The sequence below is a fragment of the Brienomyrus brachyistius genome, chromosome 1 (assembly GCF_023856365.1).
Source record: "Brienomyrus brachyistius isolate T26 chromosome 1, BBRACH_0.4, whole genome shotgun sequence".
Lineage (NCBI taxonomy): Eukaryota > Metazoa > Chordata > Actinopteri > Osteoglossiformes > Mormyridae > Brienomyrus > Brienomyrus brachyistius.
In genome coordinates this window covers 29,542,346-29,556,054 of record NC_064533.1, presented here as the reverse complement: position 1 = coordinate 29,556,054, position 13,709 = coordinate 29,542,346, and the positions used below count along the sequence as shown (strand labels likewise).

The window sequence follows — 13,709 nt, the reverse complement described above, 5'->3', positions numbered from 1 at the left end:
CAGGCTAGATAGATTTCAAAAAACGAAGCTTTTGTGCAATGTGCAGTGCTTTATTAGTCCTTCGGACGCTGCAAGTCAACTTCTGTTCTGTCTGTTGGTTTGCTGTAACACCTCGTTTTTTCATTGGTAGACATGCTCTTCTTCCCCTTTTCAGTGCGAAAATACTCGGGGTTATATCACCGGGCGATCGGATCTAACGACGCAAATGATCAAGGCGCTTGCTGTCCGCATTTATGCGGAGATAACTATACTATACGTCAATATACTTTACAACAGCCCCAGTGAATTCACCACTTTAAATTCATGATGTCACATGCCGACGGTGACACGAATCAGTAGGGCCGCCTCCCGCAAGGTCAGAAGAGTCGGCGACTCGATCTCCATTGCCGGCGGGTATCGGGTGCGGGAGTGTTTCAAGGACAGCCGTATCTCCGTGCACCGAGTCCGGGTGTCGGTGCAAGACGGGACGGCGCAGTGCGGGTGCATGCGAAACGTGTGTTTTATGTCTGAAAGGCGTAGGGACGGTGCCTGTGTCGCCAGACCTATTGGATCATGAAGCTGTGGTGCGACTCGCAGGTGATTCCGGTACATTTGTCCCGAGCTGCGATGCTGGCTGCCGCGGCATGCGGTATTGGAGCCGCGTTGCTTCTCAGTGGATGGATGGACTCGGTGCGGGCGTCGAAAAAGACGCGCAGAGCCCGCAAGCGCAGGGAGGAGTCGTTTGGGCTAGCAGAAAAAGCAGTGAAGGAGTTTGCAGAACAGGTAACGAGTTTTCACACTGAAACTGCGTTGAATTTAGATCCAGTCTTTTTCATGTGAATTTGGGTTCAGTGTAAAAGTAACTTTTAAAATAAAAGATGTCATGTTTGTAATTTGATTTCATCTTCACAGCTTCGGCACGCCGATGGGTAACTATTTCCGAGGTATCATACGCTTGGATCCCCACACGTTTCCATGATCGCTGTTCACTTAATAATATGTTAATTAAATTGTCGACATTTTCCACTGCCTATAAATTTATATACTTTGAGTTTAAACGTGATGTACACCGACAATGATATAAAAGCTTTCATACTTTTGTACGCCGGTACATTGTCGGACTTTGCTGAGAATCTTGGGAAAAATATCTGAGTCAGCTCTGTTTGCGCTGATGTATTGAGTGGAATAATATAGTCAATTTGATCCACCTTCTTTTTCATAGTGTAATACTGTGGCGTTAAGTTCTCGGTAATCTCTTCATTTATCTACATTTACATGCCTTCATAATGACTTTTTGTGACAGTGAATTTAAACCATATTCTCTGCTGTTTTTTTAGAACCCTGGGATAGATAGTGATGAAGTTACGGCTCTGTCTCTCAGTGAGCTTAGCAAACAACTGAAAGACGGAGAGTTGAGTCCCCACGCTGTTCTTCATGCCTACATTGAGAAGGTGCATGCGTTCATACACTTCTTTTAAACTGTTGTCCCATTTGTCCCATTAACCCATATCAACCTGCATTGCATTAAGTGGTTCTAAAGTCGGGAATAAATGTACCTCCGGATATCTAGTTAGCAATAGGACACTGACGCCGTCTAATTCGGTGTTTGCTCAATGGTTTATGAACATGTCAAAAGAAATATGACAAACTTGTGATGTTTCAGAATTAGTATATGCAGTGTAAACTCACTTTGACTAATGGGGAAACAGCTAAAAACACATTTTTCTTGGGAGACTTTATCATATTGAAAAATATATATTGGAGCCAATTATAATTTATTTTTGATTTGAGTGATTTTTAAAAATAGAGAATGGTTAGGTAAGGATTTCTGCCACATAACATGTCTTGGAATGAAATTGTGTGTAAAACCTGTGCCTTTTAAATGGTTATGAATTGCAAGATGTTGTACCACTGTAAAACTCCTAGTAAATAATGCACACAGAGAACAAGCACAGAAAGCCACTTTTCAGCTAAGATTCCTTATCTATCCCCCCCAGGCTTTGCAGGTCAGCCGGAGGCTCAACTGCAGCACCGAGTTCCTTTTGGAGAGTCGCAAGCAGCTGAGAGAGTTAGAGACGTGTCAGGATGGACTCCTGTTTGGCATTCCAGTTAGCATAAAGGAAAATTTGACTTACAAGGTACATCATCCATTGGTGTCCCATCCAGGGTGTCTGCTCTCCAAGTCTTATTGTGGATAATCAGTTATGGGAGGATAGATGGATGGTCCATTACATTATTTATAACATTTCCGCTGTGAATCCCAAAAAACAAAATCCTATTTTTTTTTTTTTTGCTTTATAACCCCAAATACAGTGTGCCCTCACCCTCCTTTACATAGCATGATGTCTTGAGGCAGTTTTTCCAGCAGTCCTGTGACTCTGTGTGGTTTGCAGGGTCATGACTCCACCTGCGGTGTCATCGCTAAGCTGGACCAGCCTGCCACTGCTGACTCGGTCCTGGTCCAGGTGCTGAAAAGACAGGGTGCCGTACCATTTGTCAAGACTAATGTTCCTCAGGGACTGCTCAAGTAAATTTCCCCACTGCACCGTGAGCAGCTTTAGGGAGTGAATACACTGCAGGAATGTGGCCAGTGCATACACTAAAGGAGTGTGGCCCACGAAATAATATTCCAGTAATAACTAAACTAACTATGTACACTCATATTTTTAAAGCTTAAATTTGTAAACACCCCATTTTGTAGTTTCTACTATATTTACCCACTCAAATTCATTGATCTAAAATGAGTTGGCATTTGAACAAAAAGATAAACGACACAGAAGTGCATAGACCGTCATGCAGCGCTTTTACTGGCCAGTGTGTTGGTGTTCTGACCCTTCATCTATATTACTTGCCTCAGTCATGTGGGCAAGCTTATTGTCCAGCTCTGTGTACAACCTGAAGAAAGCAGGATGTTGGAGCAGAGAGATGAAAAGTAGCAGTTTTATGCAAAAAAAAAAATAAAAAAGAAAACAGGAAGCATCTTATAGCAATGAGAGGGCTGACCACTGGCCACTGACCTTCCCTGCTGAGGAAGCTTAGTAAAGTAGGTGTGGATGTCAGGGGGTGGTGACTGTCACCGTAATGCGCTGAACACGGCTATGGCGCGTTAGGTGCAGGGCGTCACTGACCAGCTGTCTCAATGGGGGTGCTAAAGTTTTGCCAGCTTGCCGTTGTCTGCGGTGCTGTGGCCTTGCGCCTTGCAGTCACCTGGAGCCGCTGGGGCTGCACGCTGCTTTGCACGATACAGAGCATCACTTTACACTATTCTTTAAACAGGTGAAATGCGTCAGGCATGTAGACGGGTAGCTAAATTATTGGCTCGAAATCCCCTCCCCCTAGTTTAATCTACTGCAGGTAAATAAGTTATGTATATTACATTATTACGCGCAACACAATGAATGCTACCTTGACATGGAGCATTTTTGACTGTTACTTTTTAACCCAGGTCTTTTTGCACTTCAATATAATTTCACATGAACTTTTGCACCAGCGGGCCTTGGCCAAAGTGTACCATAGCAAAAAAAAAGGTTGGTAAATACAGGCTTAGATGACTGAATACGAACAAAGGTCACATTGCTAACCCCCTTAGTTTTGAAAGCTGAATTTTTGTCTTGTTTCTTAAAAAAAGAGAAATTTTAACTGAAAAGATTCAGGAGAAATAACGTTTGTAGATCTGTGATCGTTTGGCTTGTATGAACCTCCCTTCATTTTCCCACCAACTGAATTGTTTCCCTTTTGTTTTCTCACTTTGTGTTTGTTCAGTTATGACTGCAGTAACCCAATATATGGACAGACACTGAACCCTTGCAATCTTCAGAAGACTCCTGGGGGGTCCTCTGGTGGGGAGGGGGCGCTGATTGCTGGAGGAGGATCAATCCTGGGAATCGGGACGGATATTGCGGGCAGCGTCCGCATTCCGGCGTCTTTTTGCGGAATTTGCGGTTTCAAACCCACTTCTGGTCGATTGAGGTCAGTCTCTAGACTTGCAAGCCGACTGAGAATATTGGCATTTATTATGTAAATAGCATGTTCACATTTCATTTTTTCTTATTTTCTAAGAATGTCACATTCCCTCAAGTTTCATTGCTTATATATCAAAGTGAACACAATATCAGCGTTGGATTTGTTGGGATATTTTTGGGCAGATATTGCATTTGTGTATATGAATCTAAAAATTTGTATATATCAAATCCATTTAGGACAACGTGTATGTCTGCGTAAATGAAATCTTGTGACATGCTTTGTCGTGTTGGTCTGCTTACTTTTAGTTTGCGTGGTTGTGTTTCCTGTGTCCGAGGACAAAAATCTGGTGAGACGATTTGCATATTTTTTATTCCTAAGATATACCAACATCTGCATGAGATTTCTGCTGTAGGAATTGGTGTCTGTGCTGCCTTCGCTGAAGTTTTTGGGCTGGATCCTGCTTGGGGTAGCAGGACGACATCAGCTTTACACTCACACTTCTCATTTCTCTCTGGTAGTCTTGTCGACGGCCGGCTGCTTGGCTAAGGATGTAGACGGCCTTGCCCTGTTAATGAGGGCGCTTTTATGTGAAGACATGTATTTCCTGGACCCTATGGTTCCTCCAGTTCCATTTAAGGAGCAGGTAAAATGCTGGTCTCGCATTATCTTTCCCTGTAGGGTCTGTCCCCATTTCTCGCATTTATCCCTCCTCTCTCTTAAGGTGTACTCCAGCACCAGGCCGCTAAGAATTGGCTACTATGAGAACGACGGCATGACGCTGCCATCTCCTGGCATGAGCCGAGCTCTGCGGGAGGTCAGAGAGCTGCTGGAGAAAGCTGGGCACACGGTGTGTTTTTCAGGCACATTATTCTGGGAAATGTTGCACTATACCTGTGACATTTTCTTGGTCCCCCACAAGGATAGACTTTAGACTTTAGGAGTTTTATATACAAAAAAAAAATTGTGAATTCAGTCAAAAAACAAAAAATGTCAAAAATCTTGTATTTTGTTTGGTTACATATGGTTAAGGTTGTCACTTTTGGGATTAGGGTTATACCCATAGACATTATTGTAGAGTCCCCATAAAGTTATGAATTCGTGGAGTGTGCGTGTGTGGTTTGCATGTGTGATTGTGTGTGTTCATGAGCAGTACAGTAGTAAAATTAGTCATTTTAGACTGTCTTTTCTTATTTGTCTGATACTTTTATTCAAAATGACTTTCATTAGAGGGAAGGGTTATAATTTATGAGTGTTCCCTGGGATTTGAACCCACGACCTGTGCATTGTTAGCACATTCTGCTACTTGTTGACCTACAGGAACACACATAGCCTTGTTGTTACCATTTGGTCTTGCATTCCTTTCCTGTATGCAGATTGTCCCATTCACTCCGCCCAGGCTGTTCTACGCCATGCATGAGTTGATCGTCAGGGGGATTATGGCAGATGCAGGTGTCTCACTCCTTAGCAACTTGTAAGCAAACCACCCAATCTTGCATTCCTCCCCCTAACGCCATATGCTACGAAAAAACCCTGCTTGGTGAAATTCAAGTATGCCTAGAATGTTCAGATCTAATTTATTTCTGTTTTAATAGGTATTCTTAAAATAATATTGTTACGTTTAATTTGATAGTGTTTGGCTGTTATTGCATCAATTGAATTTATCTGCGTTTCGTAGGATTTTATTTTAAGTATCAAATGGCTTACAGATAATGATAGTTACGGATAGTGTTTGGGTCTGTAAAATCCATATGAGTAACAGTACTACATGGTACAATACTCCCCCCCCCCATATGATTTTTTCCCCTGCGTATATAATATACGTCTAAGTAAAATACATTATATATATATATATATATATATATATATATATATATATAATTATTTTTGTATATGATGTAATGCATTTAAAAGTAAACAAAAATGTAATGGTTTGATAAAGTGCTCAGCTTCCCACACATACTTGCAGTGCTGGCGCTGGTTCAAATCCCATGGTCAGAAATTTTGTTCCATTAATGGGCCCTTGGGCAAGGTCCTTAACTCCAATTGCTCTAGGGCAGTGTTTTTCAAACTCGTCCTCAGGGATCCTGAGATTATCCATGATGGACTTGGACCATCTGGGGGTCTCCAAGGACTGGTTTGAGGAACACCGCTTTAGGGAACCCGTTTGACCCCATTTTCACAAATTATACACATTGCCTTGGATAAAAGTGTCTTTTATGCATCTTCTAAATTTATGTGATGAACATGATCTAACAAACGATTAGTTTTTTTTTTTGCCTGAATTTTAGTTCCCAAGTGTTGATGTAGAAAGAGTGTGACTGAATAACAGAAATTGAATTCACTATCGTGTGGCAAGCAGTTAGTCGTATTAGTGAAAGAACCCATATCAGCTTGGAAGCGGAGACTCGTGTTGCAGGTAGTGTAGTTCAGAAAATGAGGTGCTCTGTGTGCAGTCCAGGTGGCAGATGCCTAGGCTTTGTGTTTCTGAACGTGGCGCTTAAGCTGTTGTAGTGAACCTATGTAAAATAAATGAGACTATAAGCATACTGAAAATAGGTACCAGATAAACACAAATTTGTGGGTCAGTTGCAAGCAGGATATTTTGGGACCATGTGGAGACGAATAAAAAGGCCTGTTTTTACAGGAAAGGAAGTCCAATTGACCCCTGCCTCAAAGCTCAGACCAACAGCTATAAACTTCCTCTGATCTTCAAGAAGATCATTTCCTTTTTCCTGAGCCCACTGGTGAGTATATTTCTGTTGGGGGGAAAAAAGGAACAGATATGTATCATAGAAATGAACATATCACTTTTTTGTTCAGATATAAAGCCTGGGACAGCATGTGGAATGTGAAGTATAAAGCCTGGTTTGTACTTACCATGGATGCTGCCGTACCTCGGCGTGGTGCGTGGTGCCGGACTGTCCGCGATGCTGATTGTTCATACTTACCTGGATACTCATACTGGCCTGGAGTGATGCTGTAGAGCAAAGCTGCTCTTAAATTATGAAATGTGGTAGCGATTCTATAGGGAATATAAACATTTTCCTAAACTAACTGAAAAGTCATGGATACAAATGAGTAGTTTTATAGACACAGGGACTCAGGTGGCCCCATTATTAGCAAAGGAACGAAGCCTAGCTACACCTTTATAGCCTGTCCATGAAAATTACAAACAGGAGTGGAGATAAGATGGATCATAGTTTGTGTGCCCGCTCCCCACAGACCTGTTTTCCAGTGAAGGTCCTATCATAAGCTAAAGCTGTACACCAGTGTTTCTCAAATGCATACTGATGCACAGCAGAAAAACGCTGCCTTATGGAAAGTGCCCTGGCAGAAAATAGGCTGGGAAATGCTGCTCTAGATGACACAGATATTTAGCTCAGTAAGATACACAAACCCCTCCACGTCAATAAGGTCATGGACCTTGGAGGGGCACTCTGTCACCATGCAGAGAAACTGAAAGTGCAGGATCCATAGCCCTTTTGAATGGAGGTATAATATTTACATAATGGTGTTGATTGGCAGGATGGGATGGCCAACTCCAACTGGTATCTGTCAGGCCCAGGTGATTCTGTAATGGTTATTTATCAGGCCAAGTCAATCTGTAGTGGGTATTGATCAAGGTGATTTCATGGTGTGTATATATCAGGCTCACGTGATTCTGTAGCAGGCATCTATCAACCAGCAATTTATTTAAAAAAAAAAAAAGAGAGAATTTGCTTATTTGGTTCTCACCACGATATGTTGTTTTCCCAGACCTGTAACTCGAGAATAAAAGGATTCTGAAAGGTTTTAAATGGATTTTGGGTCTATGGAATTTTTTGATTGGAGATAATTTAGGTTATTTTCTTGCCTTTTTTTCCTGTTTCAGTACCCTCGCCTGGGAAATCTAATTCGGGGAATTTGTGGAGTCAGGTAAGGTTCCTGAGTAGAACTATGGGTTCTACTGTTTAACAGAGTGTGTTTGAGTATAAACACAATTAACTCGTTATAGTTGATAAAAATGTAATTACTTTCATGAACATTTTTTGTGTAGTTGCTTGCATACTTTTTCTGTGAAAGTAATCCAATCCTTTAAATGGGTGAACATTCCTCTCAAACGGATTTAAATAAGCTGGAGTGGATTATGTGCAAATGAATGACCAGCAAGTTCATGGCAGAGTGAGTGAAATGAGACACTTGCAATCTCTACAAACTGAATTACTCAAAACCTGGAGCTTTAACAACAGAAGAAGCCAGTATGAAAAGACCACCCATACCAAGGGAAAGACCTCCCATACCAAGGGCAGAAACGTGTTGAACAGAGCTTTAATTATAGAGACATGTTATGAGGACTATTTTGAAATCTGGTATCTGCTCATTGGTGACTGGTGACTCAAAATTTCATTTAACAACGTAGTATCAAAATGTATGAGGTCTTTATTATTACGACTCAGACCATAAACTATAAATGTATTGCATTAGTTGTATAAATGGAAGCAACAATTAACTAATTTTAACATTGTTTTTAAAGTTCAGTGACTGATCTTTGGAAGCAGCATGCAGAAGTGGAGGTATGTTAACACAATATTATCATTTTCAAAGATTCTTCCAAAGACAGTCCTGTTCATGCAGCTCATAAACAATCTGCGGTGGGTAATGCAGTTACGGAGATGGATGGATGGATATTCTCTCTGTCTTGCTTTTTACTTTGAAGTCCAAGGAACTTTGTTCTTAGACTACTTGCAAAATAACATGTAAAAGGCAAACGACCGCATGAACATTTTAGTGAGATAAAGCATTTAAAACTGTATGTTTTAGCTTTTGAGGATGGTATGGAGCTGCTGAAATGTTTAACAGTAATATTTTGGATGTGGAATTCCCAAAATAAGTTAAAAAAAAAAAATGAGACAAGTCTAACCAAATCTGTTTGAATACGTATTTATATTAATATGGTAAAATGAAGCTTATGAAATGGAACATTGGCCACTGTGGATTGATGAACCGTATACATGAGAGACCGCCAAGTTGCCTGTTCGCTTTATGAATCCTTATTTTTTTGCAGGACTACACCCATGAATTCATTGCAGAGTGGAGAAAGCTGGAGTTGGACGTGGTTCTTTGCCCCATGCTTGGCCCAGCATACAACTTTGGATTTTGTGGGAAGCTTACCTGTAAGTACATGCATTCTCTGCTGTTGGGTCTCCTGGTGACTGGCAGATGACAACAAGAAAATATTCAGGCTGACTTTCAGAATCCTGTAAACTGAGCTCATATGAAGTACGAAAAACTAGAGGCTATTTTTTCCTTTTCGTATCTCTTCTTGACAGGTGCCTCCAGTTATACTGTCCTCTATAATCTTGTCAACTTTCCTGCTGGAACTGTGCCTGTCTCCACGGTGACGCAGGAGGACGAGAATGAGCTAAAGCATTATAAGGGTAATTTTCGTGATATCTGGGACAAGACCTTCAAAAAGGTAAGCCTGTAAGCGTGTGACTTCCTGTGTGTTCCTACTTCCTGGGATTGACAGCAATTTAATCAACTCAAGACATTATACTATGAACATTTTCTAAGCAATTCATTTGCCCATTTTCTAATAGCTACACTGAGGTCAACAGTGGTGGACATTTTAGGGCCAGAAAGTAAAAATCCGGACCAAGATTTTGTTACAACCAACCAGTTGAGCCACAACTGGCTTAGCTAAATTATTTCATTACTGAAAAATAAAAAAATTCTTAAATGTGTGCAGTGACATTTTCACAAAGCCCTATTTTCCACTGGAGCTAAGTATTACGCAAAGTGGTTTTGCTAGTTCTGTACCAGTGCATTTCTCATTTTCACTGCATGTGCGCACGTCATCAAAATAGCAAGGATTTTGCTCCCGCTTTCCATTCATAGGAATGGTGTTTTTTAAATGAGGTGTGGCCGGACGCATTGTCAGTGCGTTGCTGTTTTAAGGCAGCGAAATGTCATTGCGCTTTTGATCAGCAAAGACCGTGTTTAAAGTCAGTGGTGCATTGTTAAGCGGTATTTAAGCGGCGCATTTTACAAACATGCTGGGGGCATGTTTATTTTTTATTTAATTTCATTTATCTATGTTGTATTAGAGTGCAACCGGTCCTTTCATGTAATCATACTGTTTAATGAAACACCAAAAAAAAAAACGGTATATATTAAGTAAAGAATGCAGCCTATCATTAAAAATCTTTTGGGTTTATTATCATAATTAAGCATATTCTGTAATTTTAAAGGATATTTGGATTGCTGGAAATGCATTTCAAATATTTAGGTAAGTGAGGAACATTACAATACAGCCATCTGAAGGCTACGGCATTTTGCGGCATTTTGTACGTTGCATGACATTGCCATTCATGATGGATGTCTGCTGGAAATAAATGAAGACACATTAGAGGACTTTAGAAGGCGTGATGCCGAGCTGCCTGTGCAGATGCCAGTAAAGGGGTGCATACCGGCAGCAGAATGGCAAAGAGGGATCACTGGCAGAAGAGCTGAATCGTCTGTAGCCTGTAAGGAATCTATACTGTGAGGGCAGAAAAATAACAGCCCTGTTGCCTTTCATTTGAACATTTTGAAACGCCTTAAATTGTAGGTTGTATTTTGTTTGTACAAAGAGTGCACTTTTATTTATATTTTGCAAACTGCAGACTCAATAATTTTTTTAAACTGAAATTTTAAGTTCCAATTCCCAGCTGCTGTGCTCATTCAGCGGCGACCTTCCCGTCTTCTGACATCATCATACCACTTTCTGCACTGAGCAGGTGATCAAATGATGCCAGAAAATGAGGATATTCGTTGCTACCTCATCCCACGCCTGCTTCGCCTCGAAAGACTTAGGTGAAACAGTGGTATCCCATAGATGATGTGTTTGTGTCTTTTCACCTCACACTTGAGCAGGTCTGTTTCCTCGGGCCAAAAGTGATTTGGCTTGCCGGGCAAATGCGCCGTTAATATAGCAGTCCACCATAGATCATGAGCTGCTGTCTTTTAAAGGTGATGTAACGTGCCATTCTGATTTGGCATATTTTGGGCGTAACATGTAATAAACCAAAGTTAGAGTGTTAAGACAGACTTTGCGCCAGCACAAGGTGCAAAAATGTTGGTTTTTTTTTCCTCAAAATAACAAACTGGATTTGGACATGCCCATAAATGTTTGCTGCGCTTTACACTTTGCGTATCAAAATAGAGCCACAGTCACAGAGTACTCAACTGGTTGGCTGAAACAAAATCTTGGTCTGGATTTTTACTTTCTGGATCTGAGATGTCCACCTCTGTAAGTAAACCACCCAGGGTGCTCCTGTAAATGTGCTCCCCCGCTCCCAGGGGTTTTTTGGAACCTCATCACTGTAGGTGTCCGTGACGCTGCCTAGGATCATATGTTTGTATTATACTTAGGTTTTTGTGAATGTCTGACCCCTGATGATTTCTTATTTCCAGGCTGTGACAGGTGGTCAGGGGCTGCCGTTGGCTGTGCAGTGCGTCTCTCTGCCCTGGCAGGATGAGCTGTGCCTACGCTTCATGTGGGAGATTGAGCAGCTAGTTAAACAGCACAGAAACAAGTAGCCTCATTTAGCAGCTGTGTGGCTGTAGATCTAGTCTGTGCTGCAAGGGCTGCATGATATCACATTGTGATTACGTGACACGTGCAATAATCTCCAGGGCTTTAGATGACGGTGATATCGTACAGCTGCAGTGCAGCAGTAGACTGGATCATGTGTACTCCACATTTTTAATGTTTTGTTTTGCTAATGGAAAAAAATGTGTGAAGGAAAAACTATTTGATTATGCGTTTGATATGTAACATTATGCATTAATAAGCAAACATTTATGGTTATTTCTAAAACTGATGAACAGGAATAGATGTGTAGGATTTTGGGCCTTAAGCAACAGAAGGGGAGGCCTCAAGACACTGAAAATGGAGAAACTTGTTGGCGTATGTTCAGTGAAAATGTTGGTAGCTCCCTCCCTGGACATTTTTGTTTCAGGTAGACACTTCTAAAGGAATGTTGTGTCTTCTTTTCTTAGGCCAGCATCAGGCTGAAGTGTTTTTCCCAAAAACTTTCTGAGCAATAATCCATAGCTTGAGGTGGACTGAGAAAGCAGCCGTTTCAAAACGTACACCCTGTAACTCCAGAGAAGCTGTGAACTCCCTGCAGTGGGACAACATAAGCATGCTATACTTCCATTGGTCCAATGCTTCTAACATACATGACTTGTACTGCTCAAGTGAATCATGCATCTTCCCACTCTATGCGAACCTGAGTGACGGCGACGTCATGCTTCTCGGCGCTTTGTCATGACGTTTTCTGAAGGTTCTGCAATGCTGTTGGGAACATTTCTGGGGGTTCTTTGAATTGGTGAAAATAGTAGGCCTGCTGCGATTCGTTGACATAGTCGATGCTGTTGAAGCTAAAATGGTCGACATCAGTATTTTAAATTGCCACTTTTGTAAAATTATCTTTACGATTTGTAATATGCTTCTTTATAACAAATTAATCGTTTAATATCACCAGGAAATTGTGGGAGTACTTCACATTAGCACCAAACAAAAAGATGGTTTGCACAACCTGCAAAGTTCGATGACGTACTACAGTGGCACTAGCGCAATGCACAAGCACCTGGAGAAAAAACACCCAGGCGCATACAGTATGTTCTCAAAATAAAAATAAACGGTCAGTTTGATTTTTTTGGAGAGAAATTCATTATATTAATCGACAATTGGTGAAATAGTCGTTAGATTAATCCATAGAAAAATAGTCGTTAGTGGCAGCCCTAGAAAATAGCATTAGCTAGAGTCCATGAGAGCGACATGTTCCTGCAGGGTGACACAATATCCAGTCTTTCCAGTTTTATTTGACTGTTAATCTTTCCAGTTTTGTTGGAGAAATTTGAATGTGAGCTGCAGTAGTAACAACACGATTATCAAACTAGTATATTATCTTCGCACGTCACTTTGATTTAGAGTCTTATCTTGCACACACATTAAGAACTATTTCTAAGAAGATGCATTCAAAATAAATTGCTTAGCTAAATTATTTCATTACTGAAAAATAAAAATTCTTAATGTGTGCAGTGACATTTTTACAATAAAACTAATTTCATTGTAGCATTTCGAATCGATTGTAATAAGCTGTATTAAAAATACATTTTCATTAAAAATAAACATCCAAATGTGTACAGTTTCCTGTAGTAATTTATAAAGTTGGAAAAGAAAGTTTTACAATAAAACATGAAGAATGGCTTAAGGTTTGTATGTTTCCTCCCCTACACACACAAGGCAATATACTTTGTTCCTGCTGAAGCTGTTAAAATATTGTTTTTCATCAGATGGTCTCCTTAACAGAATCAACCTGTTGAAGAATTTTATTGAGATCTTGTAAAAATCTGTAAGTTTTTCTGCAGTCCTTGAAAATCTTATTGAATTCAGTTATCATTTTTAAGGACTTCTTAAAAACATCTGATTCGGCGTACCCCTGCCTTGTGCCCTACACTTCGTCTGTCCTGAACAAACTTGGCTGGAAGACGATAAAGAGATGTTTGCAGTTATTTTCTACCTCTGCTTAAAATCCATGCTGCAATGTGTAATCTTCCCTGAAAGTGACACTTATGACAAAAATGACTATCTGGCCATGGAAACTAGCGACAGTGATAGTATCAAGTTACAACCATTTGTCTAAACAGTCTTCTGATTTTGACGAGTGTTGCAAAGAAAACTGCTCATGCTGGGCGTAGTCTGTGAAATTCAAAGCATGGCATCTGCTTCACCCACA

The 13,709-nt window shown here is 40.7% G+C and overlaps 2 protein-coding genes across 2 annotated transcripts in view; one reads left to right on the top strand and one right to left on the bottom strand.

Annotated features, from left to right (window-relative positions):
* The window catches only part of hyi (hydroxypyruvate isomerase), a 62,450-nt gene that overhangs the window by 38,936 nt on the left and 9,805 nt on the right, over positions 1-13,709 (bottom strand). The gene's annotated exons all lie outside the window — the stretch shown is intronic.
* LOC125741973 (vitamin D3 hydroxylase-associated protein) lies at positions 206-13,114 on the top strand. The gene is made up of 15 exons (XM_049013566.1): positions 206-762; positions 1,317-1,430; positions 1,977-2,117; positions 2,373-2,506; positions 3,742-3,948; positions 4,248-4,288; positions 4,461-4,585; positions 4,664-4,789; positions 5,316-5,413; positions 6,587-6,686; positions 7,814-7,857; positions 8,456-8,495; positions 8,987-9,095; positions 9,252-9,397; positions 11,377-13,114. The coding sequence occupies exons 1-15, from the start codon at positions 553-555 to the stop codon at positions 11,500-11,502; spliced, it is 1,761 nt and encodes a 586-aa protein (XP_048869523.1). The 5' UTR covers positions 206-552; the 3' UTR covers positions 11,503-13,114.